This window comes from Lepeophtheirus salmonis, chromosome 5 (genome assembly GCF_016086655.4).
Source record: "Lepeophtheirus salmonis chromosome 5, UVic_Lsal_1.4, whole genome shotgun sequence".
NCBI classification, from domain to species: Eukaryota; Metazoa; Arthropoda; class Copepoda; order Siphonostomatoida; family Caligidae; genus Lepeophtheirus; species Lepeophtheirus salmonis.
Window position 1 is genome coordinate 3,385,464 of NC_052135.2, and position 23,777 is coordinate 3,409,240.

The window sequence follows — 23,777 nt, forward strand, 5'->3', positions numbered from 1 at the left end:
GATTTATAAAAAAATATTCTCCCGATTTTTTAGCTGTTTTTGATGAATCTAGCTGATTTTGCTTAAACCCACCTGGCAACACTGAACATTACTCGTTCACGCGTTATGGACGGTATAACCTTGTATTTCTATTAACCTTGCTCCTATCCAATTAGTAATTATGAAGTTCTATGACTATTATTTATTAAGGTATGTATGTGATTTATTAATATTAATAACATTTATATGGAGTGCAAAAGTTTACAAGATGGTAAATATAATTTAATTTGAAATAATCCGAGGGAAAATGAAATAGCAAATATTTGATGGATATAAGGTACAAATATATATGTATAAATGATAATCTATATGTAAATAGATGTAATAGATCCGTAGGATTATATGTATATTTTTTTTTTGGGGGGGGGGGGGGGGGCTTGGTTTTTTGATTTAAAAAAAAAAAAAAAATCCATAGCAACTCTCAAAAAAATTAATACTTTAAGAAAAAAAAAATTAAAAATCCACAGCTGTTCACAATAAATTAAATTTTTTGTAGAAAAATTTCAAAAATCCGTAGCCATTCACATTAGTTTTATACAAATGTTTAATAGTTTATTTTTAGTATATAGATTATATTTAATTAAAGCCTTCTTTTTTTAAAAATCAAATATATTTCGATAAGAAAATTAAATTTTTTGGAATTTTTTTTTTGAAAAATTAAATTAAATTTCAAATATTACATTTAAAAAAAAAATCAAATATTACATTTTCAAGGGAAAAGCAAAAAATTCCTTTTGGGGGAGGGGGGTTACAGCCCCTCCGGCCCACCCCTTGTGGACACCTCTGCAAAAGGTTATCTAATATTAATTTATCTGATTGAATTTTAATTTATATGAGCATAAAAATCAATGATTTAATAATTAAATATACGTTCAGTATTACGTTAGGATATCTATTATTGCTGTATAAAAAATGTCCTCCTAGTAATTAAAGATAAAATAAATCAAAATTGAACCATTTGAAGAATGTATGAAAAGAGAGAAGCTTAGTTGTCATAACGTTTAAATAAATCATCTGCAAGCATCCATGAGAGAAAATAAACACACAGCCCAATCCATTTAGAGCAAGGACAAGTATGTAGGCTGGAATTACTTCGATATCGATTCTCAATTCTAAATCGAGTTCAACAAAGACTTTTACTTTTAACTCCCTATCAAACCATCATTGTTAGTCTCTGCCTTTCATGTCTACACACATTAGTTATTACTTTATACTTAGATATTCCCTTCTCAAGAATTGAATAATAACCATAACAGCTTTAGAAAATAAAATATCATGTTCAAATTGCAACTACAAAAGTCGCTTCCGCATTCTTGGACATATTTAATACACCTCTAATTATGTAGACACCTATATTTCTGAGCGAAGAATATGTATATCTAGAAGCATATCAGAGTTTAAAGGACATAATCTTCAAAGTATAGCATGGGGACGTCTTTCCCTTCAAAAACAAGCTTGGCAATTTGGAGTTTATCGACCCTTCCAGTAGAGTCGACTGGGATTTCGTTAACTGTTTTAAAAACAGATGGAATGTCCTCACAGCTCATTTTTCTTTATAGTCTGTTAAAATTTGTTCAAGGGAACTCTTAGTAAGATTAGGATCAATCGCAAGCACGGTAGCTAAGCTCATTTTTAACTCGGAAGGATCTGCATCAATTCCAAAAACATAACAGTCAATGATTCCATCGTATTTTGAGAATTGTCTCTCTATCTTTCTAAAATTTCGAACAGGGTTTTTTATAATTTTCCCAATGACCTGTAACCGACCTCCTTTTAGCCTCACAATATCTCCTGTCGAGAACCAACCATTACCATCTACATATGGAATATGTTCATCTTTGTTTTCAATGAGAAGTTCTCCAACAATACCTTTATCTTCTTCAGAATCCTCAGTCAGAACATCATATTTATCCTTTGAATTGTCTAGAAATCGTACAACACGAGCCTCTATTCTAGGCAAGGGTTTGAAAAACTCATCTGTACAACAATTTACGCATTTAGTTGCAAGTTCGGGTTTACTGATATTACTGCAGAGAACAGTGCCAACCTCTGTTGTAGTGTAAGTATCAACAATCGTATGGCCTGTAATTCGCTTCCATTTAATCCTGAGAGAAATTGGAATCGACCCACCTCCACATGTCATAAGACGAACTTTCTTCGTACATGAAGCCTTGACATAATCCCTTATTTTACGGTTCTAGGTTATAATAATATATATAGATAAGTGCGTACAGTAATTTATTATATATATGTAATGAAAATAGAGATTACTTACATGAAATAAATCTTTGTGACTTTCAATTAGTTGATTATAAATATGGGGAAGCGATGGGAAAACGTTTGTTTTGTGATGAATGGATTTGTTTGAATCGAGTCCAATCCCGAGTAAATGCGACCAAACCTTTAAGAAATATAATATTACAAATATGTACAGACCAAACGTAATAAAATGTAGGGTGTTTAAACTTACTTTTGTAGGATTGGAAGATTTTAATAGAACCACTTTACCTCCAACACTTATTGGAGCCAATAACGTTTCAATTATTCCAAAGTGACTCTGAAGTGGAATAGCATGTAAAGAACAATCTTCTCGTTTTAAATCCCAGGCATCTACTATCTTTTTAAGTCTTGCATCTATGACAAAATGATTAAGTGTGACTGGTTTTGGAATCCCAGTCGTTGTTCCAGTTGTGTATAATATCATTCCATTTCGATCTCCATGATAAAAGTGTTCATTGAACAAGCATGGTAATGGAATATCTGTATCAAAGCTCTTTACAGCATTACCAGTCCATGAGGAATCTAAGACAATAATTTGTCGCTTATTGACTTTTGCGATCGGATAAATCTAAAAGGATAAATGAATAATTATCATTAATTCGTTTAAAGCTCTTTAATTTGTAAATAATAAATCTACCTTGTCATAACATTCCTTTGTAACAATGACAAATGGACTTTCATTCTGAGCAAGGATATATTCCAGGACTTCTTTATTCTGATAAATATTCAAAGGCACAGCAGTGTTTCCAGACAACCAACAAGCCAATGTTGCAAGAAGAAAACTGACTCCGCTTGGGCATAGGAAACAAATTTTGTGATCTGTAATTTTATTTTCATATTTGAAAAGATCTCCAATGATGGCAGCCAAATCCAAACTACGTCTCAGAATATCCTCATATAGAAATTCTCCATTCGGATCAACAAGTACTACCTTGTCCCGATGGTTTTCAAAGGTTTTTATGAATGAATTTTTCCTCACCGGTCTTTGAAGAAAGAGTTGAGATTCCTGGGCATTGCATTTAGCAAAAGGGCTTTCCATGAGATGTGATGGAACTGAAGATGAAAAGGTCAAGTCCCTATGTACTCTACGATGTAAAGCTAAACCAATGGAACGAACATTCTTGTAGAATGATAAAATATTATGTGTATTTTTTAGCGTCATTTTATGACAAAAAAAGACGTTTCTTCTGAATCCTCTTCGAAATTAATCGCTAATGATGACGTAAATAATATTTCGTTGGTGTTTCTTATTATATCATCCTTGAGGCGTGTGTCTCCACTTAAGGTCTTACAACAACTGTCAAGAGAGATGCATTTTCTACCGGGTACTAAGATATTTCTTTTTACAAGCCTCTATTTAACATTTCGTTATTTTATGACTTCGCTTATATGTGTGCCTTTCTTCATTTAAAAACAGGTTACATTCGCCTCTTTACATTGTTTTGCTGATAAGTTTTTTTGACATATTGTTTACGTTTTAGAGTATCATAATGTAAATGATAGATGACGTAAATAAAAAACCATTTCTTTTGTCTTGTTTTTGTTGATTTTTTTTTGTATTGAGTATTTACCAAGAGTTCGTAAAAACAGGGATATATGTAGAATTTCTGGAATACTTGGCAATCCAAACACGCGTATCATACGTGTAATATTTGAAATTATATAATTATAAAAACTACGAATTCACAGTATTGTATTCAAACACACGCGTTTTATCTTTTCCAGGCATTAACCTTGTTAGCTTGTATTTGCAGAAATATGCATTTATTACGCATAATATTTTTGCAATGTGCATATTATCTGCGCATTATTCCTCTCTGTAGTTATAATCTACATACAGGTTTCCCTCCTACAGTCACAATGATTTCGCAAATTAAAAGTAATGATGGTTTCAAGAATCATTTTGTTTAACCGAAGAACAAATTGTACAGATATAGCAAGATACATGAGCGCTGGTAGGGGGAGGGATACCCTTATCAAATTTTATTTAACCCCCAAAAGACTACCATAGCCCAGATTTTACAACATTTATGTATTAAAAGAATTAATAAAATAATATTAAAAAATAAAAAGAATGACTCCAGATATTCATGAAAAAAATTGCATAGATGGGAAGTTCATCTTTTTTTTTTTTTTGTCAAGATATTACCAAAGCAAAAAACTCAAAGAAAATTGGTAAAACTGTTTTCTACTAATTTTGCAAAAAAGTACTTAATAGAATGTATTGTCACTGCAAAGAGGAACTAAAACCTACCAAAAAAAATTCTTACTTGCAAAAGCATAAAAAGTTATAGAGAAAAAAGTCGTCGAACAAATTATCCTTGATACCTGGTTCATTTTTGCAAATGTAAAAATTATGCAATAATAGGTTCCTGAACTTCAAAATATTATTTTGTCTAAGAATGTTTATATATAAAATGTATCGTTTTGTGGCATTTCGTCTTAAAAATTTAAAATGGACGTTTGATAAAAAAAAATGAATAAAATTGAAAAAAAATCAGAAAATGACAGATATTTCACTGAAATATCAATTATTATACACAAACAAATCTTCAGACAAATTTATACACACTTTATTTTATCTACAAATCCAATATTCATTTGGCAATCCATTTTTTTGTACCAGCAAAAAACGAAAGTGCAATTTTTACCGATTTTATTTATCTAATTTTTATAGTTGTTTTTGAGACGGTAGTCACTTTTTGATTTATATCTCAACTCTTTATCTAGTCTCCTTGAGCTCCAAAAACAGGTTATGTGTATAAAATAAGCCTCCCCCCCAAAAAAAAAAAAAAAAAAAAAAAATATGTACCCTCGTTTTAGCCTGACCTGGTTCAAAAAGGCACCGATATAAAGTTTCAGCCTCCTAGATCCAACGGTGTGCACACCCATCAGGGGTATACAGGGATTTGGCTGAAGGTGTAGTAGCCCACTTCATTCCACAAATTTAAGGAATTTCTACTTTTTTCTGGAAAATTTAATATTTTAAATTATTTTTCAAAAAAACACAAAAAAAACAATAGAAATTTGATTTAATTTTATTAATCAAAAATTTTTATTTTCTGTGACTAGCTTATGAAATTAATCTCCGAAAAATTTAATATTTGAAATTTAATTTTTTTAATTTTTTTCCAAAAAATTTAATTGTGTGAAAATAGCTATGGATTTTTGAAATTTTGTTCCAAAAGTTAAATAGTTAAAAAAATTTTTCAGAAAAATTTATTTTCCCAAATTTTTTTCTAAAAAAATTTGATTTTTGGATTTTTTTTATCAAAAATATTCCAAACAAAAGTCCCTTCCAAAAAATATATAATACTGGAGACGCCCATAATTTCGAGATAAATTATTTTAGCTTGTTTTTATGTTATTTTGAAATCAATTTTACGTTTAATATCAAATTACTTGATTAGAGACGTAAAGTTTTGTCAGCGTCTCTAATTTAATAATGACTGAATACATAAAAGTCTGATAATAAATAGGACATATATTCAAAGAAAGACTTTAATTAACACGTAAAATGAAGAATGTTACATCACATGTTTAGCTATACTTTGTATATAGTTTTTGTATCTATAATTACCTACGCTTATACATATCTACTGTAGATATAATGAACTCTTAAATTTTCAAGTATATTGAACAATTTATAAAAATGAGTTTGTGTGTGTGACTTTTAAGAGGATTATATACAATGTATTATTTTTTTTTTTTTTTTGGCGGGTGGGAGGTATTAGTCTTAATTATTGGATTTTTTTTGGAAAATTTTGAAAAAAATGTTAAAAATATTAAATTTTATTCGCAAAAAAAAATTCAAAAATCTATAGCTATCATTAAAAAATTCAAAAATCCACAATTTCTCACAAATAGTTAATTTTTTTGAAATTAAATTACAAAAATTTAATTTCAGATTCATTTTCAATTTTTTGAAAAAAAAAAAAATCAAAAATCCATAGCTATTAAAAAATAATTTCAAAATCCATAGTTAGTCTCAAAAAATTCTAAAATCCACAATTATTCAAATACCTATTCAATTTTTGAATTTTTTTTCAAAAATCCATAGTTATTCAAAAATCCAAAGCTATTCTCAAAAAATTTAAAATCCCCAATTGTTCACAAAAAATTAATTAAAAAAAAGAATATTTCCAATATTTATTTTCAAATACAGAAATAATTTTCAAATATTTATTGTAAATAGCTATGGATTTTTGAAAAAAATTTAATTTTTAAATATTTGCTTTAAAAAATTTTATATTTGTGTATTTTTTAATAGTTGCGGATTTTTGAAATTTTTTTGAGAATAGTTATGAATTTTTGAAATTTTTTCGTAAAAATTTAATGTTTGAAATGTAATTTTTTGTAAATAGCTATAGATTTTTAAAATTTGATATTATAAATTTATCAATTTTTTTTTATATCATTTTTTTGTGAACAATTGTGGATTTTTAAATTTTTTGAGAATAGCTTTGGATTTTTAACTTACTATGGATTTTTGAAATTTTTTTCAAAAAATTGAATAGGTATCTGAAATTTAAATTTTTGAATTTTTTTTCAAAAAAATTAATTTCTTAAAAAATCCAAAAACGAAGCCCCCCAAAAATATAATCCTGCGGACGGCCCTGATAATTGACTCAAATATGCCTATGAAATATATGTGATGTAACATTTACAAATTTGGATTTTCTCATTTTTTGTTCAAGAATGTTTTTATGTTAACCCACCCATTTATTTAAGGAGCTTTGACTCTCTGTATGACAATTATAAATGCAACTTACTTCGATAACGTGTTATTGTTTATTTTATTCTCTTATTTCTTGTGAAATCCAGAATTAGAAAGCCAAAATGCAATTCTCGTAGTATTAAGTGAATTTCCTTCTTACTAGTTTTGTTAAAAGAAAGGAAAGTGATTTGATGAAAGATTAAGACTCATGACGCCATTTTTTTAATATTGTAAAAAGACGTAGTTTACGGCTGTTGTTGCTGTCGTGGATTGGAAATCCTATCAAATCCCTTATCATATAATTTTACTTTTGTTCTAAAAAATAAAATTTGAAACAGATGTCACTAATTAAAATGTACACCCTTCTATTCTTGGCTCATACACGCAAATATGTCTTGCTAATGGATAATATTTATTCCCATCTAATTAAAAAAATCAACACGACACCTTCGCTTCAAATTTTTGTCATGAGATATTTATTAGTACATAAGGATTTCTTCATATTTTAATTAATCATCTACGTATTACTATTATAAGATAACTAATGATGAAAATAACTAAGTAAATAACAGGGGTGCCCGCAGGGGGTGGGCTGGAGGAGCTGTATTCGAATTTTTTTTTTTTTTTAAAGAAAAATTATTTTTCTGTGAAAAGCTGGGAATTTTTTTTCGAAAAGAATTACTTTTATTAAGAATATTATAAATTTGTCTCATAAAAAAGGTAATATTTGAAATTTTATATTAGAAATTTTTCAAAAAATTTTATGTTTAAATTTTTTCAAACATTTTTATATTTTTAATTTTTTTTTACAACTTTTATAATGGAAAAATTTTCCTAAACTTTTAATTTTTTTAGAACAGGTGTTGATTTTTAAATTTTTTTGGTGAATATCTATGAAGTTTTGAAGTTTTCTCAAAAAAATTTAATATTTAAAATTTATTTTCAAAAAAATTAATAATTGTATTTTTTTTTTTGTAACAGCAGTTGATTTTTGAAATATTTTCCGAAAATTTTAATTTATTGTTGACAGTTGTGGATTTTGAAATTATTTTCGAAAAGCTTATTATTTTCATTCTTGTCAATTTTTGTAGATTTTTTCAATTTCTTTTTTGAAATACTTTTTTGTGTAGAGCCTTGGTTTTTTGAAAAAAATTAAGTATTGGAGAATAGGTATGGAATTTTTGAAATTTTTTCCCCAAAAAATTAATATTTGAAATTTATTTGTAAAAAAAAATAATTTTTTGATTTTTTGTTAAACAAAACATTCATAGCTGCAAATGGCGCAAACACCTCGAGTCTAGTAACAAACAACCCTGTAGTCATAGGCATGGAGAATATAGCTTCAATTTGTGTGTGTGGGAGGGGAATACAAATTTTTACCGGAATATTTGTCACAAATTGACGTTTTATTAATAAAATTTGTAGTAATAATTATGGAATGAAGGTTTTTCAGAAAAGAATATTTTATTTTATTTATAGAATATATTTTATGGGAATTTTTGTAATTCATTGTTTCTTTATTTAATTAAATATGATATTTTTTCTAATTTTTGAATGGTATTTTTTGGAAAAAGGTCAATTACTTTTCTATTTTTCTATAGATTCTTAGAATATAATGTAATAAGAAATATGGCATTATTTTCTAATGCCAAATTCCTTTAATACAAGGTTATACCATAACATTTTTCCGATTGATGTTTGACTTCCACCACGCTTTTTAATAGTGACATCATAGAGTATAACTATAACCAAGAGCAAGATAATTTGTATACGTATATAAGTATCTTGACCAAGAGTAGCTATTTATCGCTTTCCTTAACTGTTACTGTTGGAATACAGCTGTAATACTCTATGACGTGAAATCTGTCAGTTTTATGGAATCGCCGTAGATTATGGACAAGGCGCTCGGGAGAAATTATTCTCTTGAACTCAATATGCTTAGTTTTGCACCCAGGTGATTCCTTGAGAAATAAATATACATTATGTATATGGACTTCACACAAGATTCCTAGGATAGTTGGAGTAATTGTAATTCTATAATGTTTACTTATACTTAATCTGTGCAACTCAACCAATTAAAGCAAAAAAAAAAAAATTGTTTGTCATGCCAAGCAGTTGATACGGTTCATCAAATTGAAAATTCTAGCAAGCCCGATTACATTATAGTCTAACCTTGCAGTTCTATTAACCTTGGGTTTGACATATTTTGGTGTGCTCTGCGATTGTCTACTGTTGAAAAAAAAATGGAAGGAAAAAATTAATTTATTGGAAAATTCTGCAAAAACTTTTAAAAAAATGAAGAATTTACAATCTTTTAAAAAAGATATCAAAAAATTGATTTTTCACCAAAATACGTCTAGCCTTTTTATCACTCAAAAATAATCAAATAATGCAAAATTTTGGACATGTTTACCAACATAATATCAAAATTAATTTGAAAATTGAATTAGAAAATAATGGGTTCTTTTTTAACTGACCTCGTATAGTGTATATCATTTATTTTTACATTTTAAAACAGTCCATTCATCGCGAGACCCACTCAAAAGTGGTCTTGCTACTTCCCTAATACTGCAGGGGCGTCCGCATCGGGAGGGTTGCAGCCTGTGATCTGTGATGATAGGTGATAGGGTTTTACTACGGCATTGGAAACCCAAGAATTATGGAGGAGTTCCTCCTTGGCCTATTTCTTCATATGTTACCTGCATTGGTGAATATACTTTAATTAATGACTCAATTGAATATTGATTGTCATCTCATTCTCATATCCCAGGAGTAGAATTGATTTGGCAATTGAGTTTTCCCTTGGAAAATTGGATGGGCATTATGTTTGAGAGGGTTTTCTTCCAGGTTATCGCCCGGAATGAATGCCTGTTCAGCTCAAAGTTTGGTACTCGAGTCAAGATGAATTCATAGTATGAATAAGGCAGAACTAAACTCCTACCTATATGTTCTATAAATTCCAAATTATCAATCATGTATTCGTACAAATGGACGATAGGAACAGTATCTAACCGGCGTAGTGAGATGTTGTTAATTCCATAGACTCTTCCAATGTCTGATTAACGATTATTCTCTCTTCCCTATATTATAGCACCAACAGAGGATCCCATGGAGTGGCTCCGAGTCCGAGGATCTCTAATTCATCAACTTTGTAATTAAGTATATGATCTTGCAGCAAAAGCTAGATTCATAGTCATATGTGCCATATAAATATCATATTCCAAGATTTAGAAAATTGAGCCAATTCTAATATAAAAGACCCTTTAATATCTTAAATTCAACATCCATATTGGCTCAATTTTGTAAATCTTGGAATATGATATTCATATTAAAGTAATGCCACTTGTTAAAATCATTGACGTCAATATTTAGGTGTCATTTTATTTCAATTTCCATGCATGCTATGTAAGCAATCGATATTCATCAAAAACGTCAATTAAGTATGAAGAATAGAGTGCAGACTCAAAGTCGAAATATCATTGGAAGTTTGTAGAGTTGGGGACTTAGAATTTTATTTTCCTAAGCTGTTATCATCATTATTTAATTCCTGGGGAGTCAACTGCCTTTTCTATTACTTACATACAAGCTATCATTGATGTATATGAAACTGGATTGAATATTTACTTCTGCTCATAAAAGAGGAAAAGTAACCAGAAGATTAGTTGAAGAGTTATAATGGCGAGTCCTTGTTGGACTCAGAATAGAATTGAGGATCGACCTTATTGTCTTTGTCCTTGTGTATATCCCTCTCCCACCTTGGCACACCTGATCTAATCAAACGTTATGACAGCTAAGGAGCTCTCCTTCAAAACATTCTTCAAATTGACAGAGTTACCCCGTTGATTTTTGGGTTTTTTTAACACACCCAAAGTACAACCAATTAGCATCTCTGGTTATAAATGTAAGTCCCTATTGGACTAAGAGTAGAATTGATGGTCAAAAACAGATTAATTTATGTCTTTTCTTGATAGGTAGGGGACCCTGTCTTTATTTCCGGTCTCTCATGAGCGTAGCTAATATAATAAAACTTTATGACAGCTAAGATTATCTCCTCTCAAACATTCTTAAAATTGTCAGTTCTAACATATTAATTTTCGATTTTTTTTTATATACCGAAAATCCTTATCAATTTACAAACTTGACAATGAAACCTAAGCTATACATAAGTGATTTATTTTGTTTATTTTACGTTTCACAATTTCAATGTTATTATTTCAAGCAAAAAAAATCCCAAGTCATTTCATTTGTAGTCAAAAAAGTGACTACGAAGTATGCCTAGAATTTGGTACATGATTAGCAAAATCCACAAGAGCTTTTACAACGAAGTTTCATGTAATTTACGAAAGATCCAGTCTTGCAATATCCTTTGACCATCCATTTGTTGCAATGTTGGTTTTCATCTTTACACTTACCCTGACATATTCCACATGACTTTAAACAATATAGCTTCATATAATCTGAGTTCTTAGTACATTCCCCTGGATCATTTAAAATTAATATTTATGTATAGATTTCCTTAATCTCTAACATACCACTATTAGCCCACTTTTGACAACTTGGATTGTGATCAGCACATGAATTTTTGCATTCTTGACATGAAATTTGACAATTTTTCAACATCCATGCAGGGTTCTTCTCACATTCTCCTTGTTTAGCCCATGTTGGGCAGTATCTATGCACATGAAGAAAATAATTGATTTAGATAAATTAATTAATTTGATATTATAGTTTACAAACTTGTTACTGTCAACACAATCTGCCTTTGTTTTTGCTGGTTTAGACGTGGGTTTGATAGGTTTTAGTGCTGTAATTCCAATGGTTGAAGTATCACATTGATATAATTTGTTGATTTTTTGAACATCTACTTGACTGAACCCTTTTCTTTGACCAAGTTGACATCCGGAATTATATTTTTGAGAAATTGTTGGGGATCGATGATTCTGTAGAAATATTAAGAATAATTTGAAAACATAACATATTCACTCGTGATTTTGGGGCGTCCACAGGAGGTAAGCTGTAGCCCCCAAAAAAAAAGGAATTTAATATTTAATTTTTTTTTTCAAAAAAATAATATTTGTTAATTAATTTAATTTTTTACCAAAAAAATTAATTTTCTGTTAATATCTCTGGATTTTTGAAAAAAAATTAATTTTCTGTTAATAGCTGTGGATTTTTGAAAAAAAATTATATTGAAAATTTAATTTTTTTCAAGAAAATTTAATTTTCCAAAATAGGAATGGGTTTTGAAATTGCTTTCCAAAAAAGTTTATTTTTTCAGAATAACTATGGATTATTGAATTTTTTTTGCAAAATTTTCAAAAATCCACAGGTATATACAATAAAATATCCAAAAAATTTACTATTTTAATTTTTTTGTGAATAGCTGTTGTAGATTTTTGAAAATTTTGCAAAAAAATTTTAATATCCATAGTTATTATGAAAAAATTAGAATTCAAATACCAAAAACTCCCCCCCCCCAAAAAAAAAAAATAATATATATGTATTTCTTTATTTAAACCTGCAGTCACCCCGGGATTTACCTTGGAAAAGGCAGTTGAGCTATAATGCATAACAGAGCAAGTATCATAAGGTGCTCCCAAATGATCAATCTTATTCAAATCATATTTCAAAAAATTGAATTTCATGCTGTCAATGATATTGTTCCACAGTATTCTCACATGACTATCCCTATCATGTCGAGACTGTTCATGCCAAAATCCTAATAAATGAATGGAAAAATACAAAAACAAACTTGTCAATAAAATCAATAAATACCAATGGCATGCATAAGTTCGTGAATAACTATTCCTTTATAAATACAGCCATTGCCGAGGGATATTGTTTGTATTCCTCCAGTGCGCCCAACAGAGCTTGAACATCCATCACCTTTCATAATGTGAACATAAGCGTGTTGATTAGTACGAGGCAGGAATCTAAATAGAGGCACATTTTAAATTCAGTCTTGTTTTACAAAAAAAAAACCCGAAGACTTTACCGTACGCAAGTCTTTTCTGCGTAATCTTCAAATGCGCTTGCAATTATGGCTCTTTCTCGAGAGTCGTATGCGCTTGATATGACATAGGGAACTTTGCCACCAGGCCATTTTTTGTGAGTATCTCGAATAGCATTTCTCTCCAAAGCACCTTCTTCTCCTACAGCAGAGTCCAATATGCGCACATAGTCATCATGGGACACATTATCAATGTCTCCTTCGAATAAACCTTTAGAAAGTAATGTGATCATTATTTTAACTCTAAATACACACATTAAAATATGTTCATAAACTGTACATATATATATACTAGAGTTGAGACTAGGTACATGATCGATTCCCCCCCGGTTCAATCTAATGTACCAATGCATAGAATAAACTATGTTTAAACCTAGGGCCTTTAACCTGTTGGGACCCCGTTCAAAATGATTTTTTCTTCAATTTAAATTTTAGCGTATAAGAAGGGGCCTGTAATAATAGACCTGAATAAGAAATTCAAGTCATGAGACGTTTATTATTTTTATTGTAAGTCGTAAAACACGAACATGACCTTTAAAACCTTCAACAGGCCCAAGTTTGGTCTGTTGAGCCATTTAAAAAATTACGTTTTTAGGATATTTTTACGATTCAATGGATCTACATTACAGCATTTCAGAGATACTTATATTATTAAAATATAATTGAAAATCTTTTAGAGGGACAAATCTCACCCAACATAACATTCTACATAACAAGGAGTCGGTATCAGAATCGACCATAGAGATGGCATCATAATTTGAATCACCTGAAATTTTGTTATTGGTACATATCTGGTCTTAATTTAAATTAGTTTCAATATAAAGAGCGGTCTTCACAATTTTGAAGCACAAGTGACGTCATCAACAATTCATCTATGGTATCGGTCTACAAGGAATCTTTTATGAGAGCAATCCAGACCTATTTTTTGTAAGACCGGCCTAGACCAAACTTCTCTAGATGACCGAATTAGTTTGGGGCGCTTTATATCATAACGGTCTGAGACTGATCTAGGATTTTCAGATAAAAACCCAACACTAATAACAGGGGTATCTGTTGGATGATGTATTTTTTTTTTTTTTGGGGGAGGGCTTTTTTTTTGGAAAAAATTCCAATATTATATTTTCTAGTAAAATGCAAAGCCCCTTTGGTCAGCTTCCTGCGGACGCCTCTGAATAAATAAGTGTATTATTGCAAAATGCACAAAATGAATGATATCTGATATCCTTACCAGCCGAAGTAAGGGGATCCATTGTGCCCATTTCTATGGGTTCATCTGAGACCAAAAGAGCACTTCTGAAATCGTCTGGATTCAAAGGTTCGCCAGGAATATCCTCTTGGGCTAAATCATTGTTGGATGAAAATGAAGGAGGTGGTAAATTAGCTTTTGAGTCTCCAATGAGGTCACTAATAGAAAATTTCCCATTGGTTGCTGATGGAGAGGAAGCTTTAGAGCTGGAAATGAAGAGTACTATTTGAACAATGATTAGATCCTTCATATCTTAAGACTTTTTTCTCTACTGACATTATGACTCTGATTGAAGAAGGGTTTTTATACTCACAGCCCCTATATCTCTCTACTACTGCTTCACAATATGTTATTTGTTAACATACTTTCTGAGTTCCTAAATATAATGGATACATTCTACGTACATGCTTTAATTTTAAATCTACTATAATATAAAATTATAGTTGTATGTACCCTGATAAAAACACATAGGCAGGGGTGTCAGAAGGATCATATATCGATAGATATATATATATATACTTTTTTGGGGGGTGCGGGGGTTGGTTATTGAAATTATTTGGAAAAAATTTGAAAAATCCATAGTTGTTTACAAAAAAAATTAAGTATTAAATTTTTTGGAAAAAAAATCAAATATTAAATTTTCTAGAATAAAGTAAAAATTCCTTAATTTGATGGCCAACCCCTGTGGACACCCCTGATAGGGTATTTATTTCAAAGACAGAGACAGGTACTGACTTTAAACATAAAATACTTTTTTTTAGAATTCTGAGTTAAGTACCTAAGATCATTCTGATCACACCGGATTCCTGGGCTCTGGAGGGCAAGTTTGGTTTTTCGCTAATAAGTAGATGATTTTTTTGAATTTCCCGTGTCGTAAAGTTTTGTTTAAGATATGGGTTGTCGATTCAAAAAAGCCCCAAAAAAAATAAAAAATCCAAAAAAAAACGAATTATTGTACTAGTGGAAAAAGGGAGAACGTATATTGAATACGAATTAAAAAAAAGGAATTAGGTAAACGAAAGAGGAAGAGGATTAGTAAATTAGTCTTAGTCAAATTTAATATAAGTACAAGGTTAGACTATCATGTAATCGGGTTTCCAAAATTGTCAATTTGTTTTACCTTACCGACTGCTTAATTAGACAGACAGATTTCGACGTCATAGAGTATGACAGTGGTAATTTAAGAGTCAGGGAAGGCGATACATCTCACTCTTGGTACCAGTTGTACTATATGAATTCATTATTAAAAAGCTTGTTGGAAGTCAAACATCAGTCGGAAAAGTATTATGATATATCATTGTATTTCTATTAATCTTGGGTTAGACAATCATGTAATCGGACTTGCAAGAATTTTCAATTTGATGTACAGTACCAAAATCTGGACAAGACAGACATATTTTGATGTCATAGAGTATAATACTAGAATTTACATGATTAATAGTAACATTATGTACTCTTTGATGTTACTATTAAAAAGCGTGGTGGAAGTCAAATATCAGTCGGAAAAGCGTTATTGTATAACCCAAGGGTAATAGAGATACAAGGTTAGACCATTATGTAATCAGGCTTGCTAGAATTTTTAATCCTATGTATTGCACCGAATGCTGGGCAAGAAATGCAGGGTTTGAAAAAAACAACACGCAACCATTCATTTACTATGACGTCAATATTAAAAGCCTGGTGGAAGTCAAAGATCAATTGTACATGCGTTATGGTATAACCTTGTACTTCTAGTAACCTTGGTCTTAGTATGTATCTTCATTATGTTTGAAGGGGGAACATATTTCTAATTAATACAATTATAATGGCCAAATAGATGGAAGAACTTCAAATGTTGTCTATTGACAAGTTTTACTAAATTCTGGAGTTATTTAAAGCAATAGTAAACTAATTAGAAATAAAATATACAATACGGGTATGTCTAAGTTTTGCACTTAATTGCACTTCCATGTGGACCCTTTATCAAGGCATAATTATATATTTGATCAGATTATTTGATAATAATCAAATATTTCCTATTATATTTTTCTGTCATTGAAAATATGTGTATCTATTTTATATATATTTACACGTAAATATCATATATTATGTGACACATTATGATTATTTAATCCCCCAAAAGTATCACCATTGTACATATATGTGCCCATTTAATACAAAAGCAAGCTAGAATATTTTTTCTCAAAATTGAACGTAAATTACATTTGTATTCTTCGACGATGAATTATCCTCAACTTCTATCAGGAAATAATTCTTATTAACCCTTTGGAGGAGCTACAAATTGGACTTAGTGTAGCTGAAATGGATCATCATTGATCAAAGAGGAAGAGACTGATGTATATTTGAAAGCCATATTGAGGATAAGTTTCATAAATCAAGTATAGGTTCGATACTATAGTTTAACTTTTTGGCTATCTTAATACATCTCACAAATGTATACTGAATAATAACCAATTATGAAAATCCAGTGTAGAATGGGCATGTTAAAAGAAAAGAAACAGAAAATCAAGATGGTAACCCTGACTATTTAAAGAGTTTTTGTTTTGAGGAGAGAAAGAATAATACTCATGACGTTTCATTAGGTCAGCTACAATCAGCTGTGATAAGGAGGAAGGAAAAAATTATATAAACAAGGACATTTGCACACTAATCAATTTTGAATATAATTGAATCTATTTATGAAAGGATGTTCACTACTCAGGCATTAAATAACCATGACAATTGCTAAGGAAAGGAAAATTCATTGTTCAGATACCAATTCCGAAAAAACGGGCCAGCTAAAAAAATACACCGGATTTTCATGCTGGTGGGCACATATACAAGAAAAGTGGATTAGGGATTACCAGGCGGACAGCCTTCTCTATAATAGTAACACCTGAAAATATTTTTGTTGCCATTGTAGGAAATTTGAACGTAAATAAAGTCCTTAGCAGGGATGTGGCCTCCTCCTAATCTAAAATTATTTTCCTTGCCCCTCATATGTAGTGCAAAGAGTGAGGATCTAGGGGTGCTATTCCCAACAGTGACTCCACGAAGGTCTCAAAAATAGATTTCTTATTATTTAAAAAAAAACGTGATCAAAATTGTAAAAAAAAAAAATAATATAAAAAATATCCTATAAACCACATATTCAGTTAAAATTTGTTGCTCTACAAACAAAAAATTACAATTAAGAGCTATCACTGATTTAGAGAGGTTGATTATTTCATTCTAATTATAAAAATTCAATTTTGGATTCAACTCTTTCACCAACATAATAGTGTATCCCTTGGTTATATGATGTCATGACAGAGTGTAACACAAACCAGTTTTTATTTCACTAATTATACATTTAAGAATTAATTATAATTATTTTTTAATCTTATAAGTTATTGATTCATTACTCAGCATGTACAATAGAACTTAAATTATACTAGGATGCATAAATAAATGTAATTGAATGTCTCTAAAAAAATACATAATGTGAGTGACTGATTTGAAGACATCTAAAGTAATTAGGCCTTCTTCAGCCCTAATTGTATTGCTTGGAACTGAGTCTTATTTTTCTTTTGATCCAAGATATGGATTACAATGGGGGGGGGGGGTTGTACAAATGAATTGAAGACAGTAATCAAATTTATTTATGAGCGCAGAATCCAAAACTGATCTCATTTTTTCTCTCAGTCATCTGAATTCTGAAATATCCGGGATTATAGTAATTTGGGACTATTATCGTTCAGAGTCATTTTTTACCCTTAAAATAATCCCAAATTAGAAGAATAATAATTAAAAATGCATTTAAAAGTGTTTTTATTGATTCTGTATCTTGTTCTGAACTAGATATATGTCCATTTTTAGGCTGAAAAATGATGAAAAGCGATACTCTTCTTTAGACCCTAATAACTTATTCACGATATATAGTGACGAGGAATATTATAGTTGATATGATAGAAAAATATTCCATGTATAATTTTTACAAAAAATCTGTTTAAAAATATGTATTTCCAAGGATGCTTGTTCCATTTTGTAGTGATCCCATTTTTAATGGGATGTATCTGCAAATAGTCAACATTATCATCATATTTTTTCTAATTTTAACGCCAATTTTATGACATTATTGCTCGTAAAAGGAATATTGCACAATCGAAGGAAGATTCTTCTTCTAACTCGATGATCCATCTCAAGAGATGTTCGAATTTGGATTCCAAATTCCACGATGGGCCAGGGAAGGAGAATTCATTCGAGGAAAACTATCAGATCTCATAAGGGAGTAAGTAGTGTGGACTAATTCCTTGGGAATGAGATACCAGGATCGAAACAATAAAGTGACCCATTGAGAGTTTTAATATGTCAAAATGGGATCACTTAAAAAATCTATAAATACTTTGATTAAAGAAAAATATCACAATTGAATGATGTATTGAAAGTTTGATTTTTGCTAATAAGTTGATTTTTACTAATTATTTTACTAATGGTAAAAGGGAGAACGTATATTAAATACGAATTAATAAAGGGAATTAGATAAATGAAGGAAAAAGAGAATTAGGGAGTTAGTTTTAGTATGCATCTTCATTATGGTGGAAAAAGGAACATAGCAAGTTAGGAATGGCAATGACAATAAATAAATCATAAAGTCAAACATGTGAATAAATTGCTTTATATTTACCAAAATCAGTAATTTCACAATGTCTATTATGTGTTGCATTTTCAAGACTGTCAAAAGGGGATGCAGATTTGATTATATTTACATCAAATCGACAGAAACAACTAAAAATTGTGTATACAATGAGGTTTTACATTAGAAATTTACGTATTATATAATTATAGTTTATAGTAAATCGTTTTAGTTTAGAATTTGAACATAAGCAAACTAAATATAAATAAAATCTTTTTAATTTTTCATTGGCTATCTTTTAGATAGCGTATTCGTGCTAGTATTATTGATAATATATCTTTTATTAATGTTATTTTCCACGTTTTTGTACAGTCAGTTATATTGGTTTGTCTGATGCAGATCCTTATTCAACTTATTATTGATTTTATTTCTTGAAAAGTGTTCAAAATATCACAACTTTAAACAAATTTATATTAGCTACCTTATGACGACTAAGGTATTTATTTATTTTCTAATTCAGGGGAAGGCAACCTTTGAGACATGGAGTGCCAACTTCAACATTTCTAATCAATAAGGGTCAGTGAATATGCCTCCGCGTGCCAGCAGTAGCACGTGCGCCATAGGTTGCCGACCCCTGATCTAAGTTTTTGAATTGTATCTTGCAAATTTTCCACCAAGAAGACAAATAAAAAAGTATTATTTTGGTTAGTTGCCCAATTCTTCTCAAATGTGTGACTATTCATAATATGAGAATTGAATTGTTCAAAGCTGAACAAAAGTTAATCCGTGTTCAACCAATTAACGTTGAGAACACTAATGAGGTTAAATGAAGTAGATAAATACATTTTTAATAGAAAAACAACTAACAAGTGGGAAATAACAAATCATTTGTTCCCTGCAGTGATGTAACCTAGAGACAATTCATGACAATATTTTTATCAGTAAAAAAATATTGGATATTATTGTCACTCATTTCCGTAACAATTCACAACAGTTCAGTTAGGTATAAACCTGAGATATTGAGTTCGGGTTCGTTTACAAAAATCTACCGTCACCATTTTCTCTTTCAAATTATTCTTCCTTTTTTTTCTTTCTCTCTCTCTTTCTATACCAATAATTTTTTTTCCCTAGACTCAACTAGATATTAATCCTACATAATATATTTCCAAATTTCGTAAAAATCTTAAAATAAATTAGCTGAGAATTGCTCGTTTTTTTAAGCGTAGTAGGTAAAATTACACCTATATGTGTGGTTCCATGTCAGAACCAATAGAAATATTTTAATTAAAATAAAGGTTTTAAAATATAGTGTGGTCCTCCAAGAAGATGAGATCACATTTCTGGGCGTCGGGCGCAATAATAGCCAGGACTAGGAGGTTGGCGAAGTGCCGATCCTTACCCACATGCACAACATCATCATCCCTGCCACCGAGAAACCATGCCAGATAAAATCCGGTGTCGTCGGCCACCATCTAGCCTAGGCTGAAAGGCGTCTCATCACTGAACAAAACGAGGACATCGACTGGCTTTTTCTTAAGCATGTTGAGAAGAATCTTCGACCTTGCGAAGCGTTTTTCCTTGTCTACAGGCTTGAGGATTTGACGAGGGGTTTTCTTGTAGACCTTAAGACCAAGATCTTTTTTAACTAGCCGGTCCATGGTCCTTCTGCTGACGTTGAACTCCCTGGAGAGATCGCTGACGGTCACCTTGCCTCGACAGACTTTTTTACGGCAGCAACCATTTCGTCTGACCTTCGAGGCCTTGACTTAGATCTTGTGGTCGCCTCAGGAGTCCCTTTGGCTACCACGCTGTAAACAGTGGTGCGGCTTCAGTTCAGAACCTTGGCAATTTCAGTGGGAGTTTTTCCCCGCGCGGAAAGTTCCAAAATGGCGACTCGACGTCTGACCATATTATCGGCTGTTGTTTCACTGTTGCTATTTAGATTTTACTGGAGTTTTGTTTATAACTAGTCAAGACCCTTGCCTCGAAGTACAAACCGGTTTGAACTCAATAAAATTACGAATATGTGCATGGCGTAAAATTTAAAAGAGTACTCCGGTTTAGGTGGGCACACCTGTATAGGGTTTTTATTGATTCTGTATCTTGTTCTGAACTCGATATATTTCCACTTTTAGGAGAAAAAGGATGAGGAACGACACTCTTCTTTAGAGCCGTATATCTTACTCATAATGCATAGTGATGAGGAATATCATAGCTTATATTATAGAAAAATACTCAATGTATAATTTAATAAAAAACCTATTTAAAAAATATGCATCTTCCAGGAATTTTATTCCATTTTGTATTTTTTAATTGATCCCATTTTGAAATATTAAAACTATCTACTCATCGTGACTGGATTGTTTCGATCCTGGTATCTCATTATGAGGTCTGGTAGTTTTCCACGTATGAATTCTACTCTCGTCGTCCTTAGTGGAATTCTGAATCTGAATTCCAACATCTTTTGAGATGGATAATCAAGTTAGAAGTATCTTCCTTCGAATGCCTTGATCTTCCTTTTACGGGGCATGAAGTAATGAAATGGGCATTTAAATTGGGAATAATATGATCATAATGTTGACTATTTGATAATAGGGACTATTATCGTTCAGTCATTTTTACTACAATTCCAGATATTTCAGAATTCAGATGACTTGGAGAAAAACTGAAATTAGTTTTGGATTCTGCGCTCATAGGTAAATTCGATTACTGTCTTCAATTCATTTGTACAAAATTGCCCCTTTTTTGCTTAATTTTTCTTCAATATTGTTCTTATATTGACTCACTATATATCATATATCTTGTAACACTTAATGGAACTATTAAAACATTTTTTCATGTTTTAATAGGAAGAGCAAATGATGTAATTTGGCCCATCACATAGTAATGTTATTTCCAACTTTTTTCCCTTCTTATGGTGGCTCTATTATTCCTTTAGATTTAAACATGTTACTGGATGTAGATCCTATTTTGACCTATCATGTATTTACATAAATTCATGTGAATGAATTCCTTATGTGGGATGTTGTTGACTCATATAATTGATTTCAAAAGATTGACATAATGTTTATAGGTCCATGATAAGTAATTAATTCATGTCATTTTTATCATGGATTAAATTTTTACAGGAGCCTCCAAAAAAAAAAATAATAAAAAAAAAAAAAAAATAAGAAGAAAGAAGTTTATAAAAAATTTAATATTTGAAATTTAATTAAATTTTTCAATTAATTTCTTTAAACAGCTAAAGATTGTTGAAATTTTTCCCAAAAAAATTTTACATTTGAAATTTAATTTAGGTTTTCAATTTTTTTTAAATTCATTTTTTATGAATAGCTACAGATTTTTGAAATTTTTCTCAAAAAATTTCATATCTATAAATTTTATATTTGGAATGTAATTTTTAAAATTTTTTTCCAAAAAAACTTAATGTATGTTTTTTTTTTTTTAATTTTGTATTTCATATTTATTTTTCAAATTTTTTTCAAAAAATTTCATATATGAAATGTAATTTTTAAATTTTTTTTCCAAAAAATTTCATAATTTTTTTATTTTCCCAAAAATTAATTTTTCGCTAACAACTTTAAATTTAAAAAAAATAGTGAACAATAGGGATTTTGGAAATTTTTTTGAGAATAACTATGGATTTTCGAATTTTTTTTCCAAATATCAAATATTTGAAATTTTTTTTAAAGAACTCTGGATTTTTGAAATTTTTTCAAAACATGTAATTTTTTTGAGAATAGTCATGAATTTGTGAAATTTTGTATACAAAATTTCATTTTTGAATTTTTTTCAAAAGAATTTCAAAAGCTAAAAAAAAATTAATATAATCACACAGTAAATCCTGCGCAATTGTGGACGAGGTGAAGACCTATTAGTGATCTTTAAACACTTCTACTATTTAGTCATGCTATGTAATCATTATAAATATAAGGATTCGACAAATTAGATTTTAATGTGAGAGTTATATAAATTCACGACGAGCTAATTCGTTTTTTATATGCGAATACGAAGTACTTAAATACATTGCCAACACTACAATTATTCTGCCTATTGAATTTCTACTATCTATACAGGGCTAGGACTCAAAAATTAGAATCTTTTTTGAGGCCATCTTGGCTCTGTTCTAAAAGTCTGACAATTTTGTACTTCCTGACATTCAAAAGAACTGACAAAAAGCTGCAATTTGACGTTTGTTTTGTTTTTGTACGATCAGAAATGACTGAGCAACAAGCAAAATGGCTGAGGAAGATAAATTTCCTCGCCGCACAAATCGATCTCCGACAAGAAGAACTTCACAGTGGACGCTGTTCTGAAGAGGAGAAATGATTGACTTCAAATCAAGGGTGTGGAAGGGCAAGGTGCGTTGCTTAGATTCTACATTCTGATTTGGTGAACTGAGTGACGTCACAAATATACTAGTCATTCAGAAATGAAAACAATAATATAACAAATTGAGTGGAGAATTTATTGACTCCATTCATTCAGCGAAATCAAAACCCAAATTTTTCCTCCAACATGAAGGAGTCGTCAGAGTATTCATCAGTACCCAAATCTTCAGTGTCTTTTCTATCCATTTTTGCTACCTCCTTTACTCTCTGCTCCTTCTACAGTCTTGTCTGCATCGAGGTTCTCATCCGTGCAGCCATCTGCTCCGACAACTTCTTTCTCGTATGAAAATCCATTTTAGGCGGTCAAACAATGGGCTAATTCCGTAGGTTAATTAATACCAAAAAAAAATCGTCTTTCAAATATTATTGATTGGACAAATGGGAAGATTCGGGTTTAGATTAATTCATAAGACTAATTATATATTACTTTTTACAAACATTATTTCCTTAATTTGTTCCAGGAAATCGAATTTCAACAGCCACCAGAATCACTACAGTCA

At 30.3% G+C, this 23,777-nt stretch overlaps 2 protein-coding genes across 2 annotated transcripts; both read right to left on the bottom strand.

The window, feature by feature from the left end:
- Positions 1-1,377: 1,377 nt before the first annotated feature.
- On the bottom strand, positions 1,378-3,741 carry LOC121117950 (malonate--CoA ligase ACSF3, mitochondrial). The gene is made up of 4 exons (XM_040712490.2): positions 2,957-3,741; positions 2,510-2,887; positions 2,315-2,440; positions 1,378-2,236 (listed from the first exon to the last, which is right to left on the bottom strand). The coding sequence occupies exons 1-4, from the start codon at positions 3,479-3,481 to the stop codon at positions 1,583-1,585; spliced, it is 1,683 nt and encodes a 560-aa protein (XP_040568424.1). The 5' UTR covers positions 3,482-3,741; the 3' UTR covers positions 1,378-1,582.
- Positions 3,742-11,203: 7,462 nt separating this feature from the next.
- LOC121118448 (zinc metalloproteinase nas-6) lies at positions 11,204-14,571 on the bottom strand. The gene is made up of 7 exons (XM_040713032.2): positions 14,275-14,571; positions 13,032-13,257; positions 12,812-12,969; positions 12,577-12,755; positions 11,774-11,976; positions 11,569-11,708; positions 11,204-11,514 (listed from the first exon to the last, which is right to left on the bottom strand). The coding sequence occupies exons 1-7, from the start codon at positions 14,540-14,542 to the stop codon at positions 11,330-11,332; spliced, it is 1,359 nt and encodes a 452-aa protein (XP_040568966.1). The 5' UTR covers positions 14,543-14,571; the 3' UTR covers positions 11,204-11,329.
- Positions 14,572-23,777: the final 9,206 nt, after the last annotated feature.

What these genes read in the sequence shown, in the direction of transcription:
- LOC121118448 (XM_040713032.2), bottom strand. Translation starts at nt 14,542, where the DNA reads ATGAAGGATCTAATCATTGTTCAAATAGTACTCTTCATTTCCAGCTCT. An exon ending in GCAGAAAAGACTTGCGTACG is followed by an intron (nt 12,970 to 13,031) that starts GTAAAGTCTTCG and finishes GCCTCTATTTAG; the next exon opens with ATTCCTGCCTCGTACTAATC. An exon ending in GCTCAACTGCCTTTTCCAAG is followed by an intron (nt 11,977 to 12,576) that starts GTAAATCCCGGG and finishes ATATTTCTACAG; the next exon opens with AATCATCGATCCCCAACAAT.
- LOC121117950 (XM_040712490.2), bottom strand. Translation starts at nt 3,481, where the DNA reads ATGACGCTAAAAAATACACATAATATTTTATCATTCTACAAGAATGTT. An exon ending in CAAAGGAATGTTATGACAAG is followed by an intron (nt 2,888 to 2,956) that starts GTAGATTTATTA and finishes TTATCCTTTTAG; the next exon opens with ATTTATCCGATCGCAAAAGT. An exon ending in AATCTTCCAATCCTACAAAA is followed by an intron (nt 2,441 to 2,509) that starts GTAAGTTTAAAC and finishes TATTTCTTAAAG; the next exon opens with GTTTGGTCGCATTTACTCGG.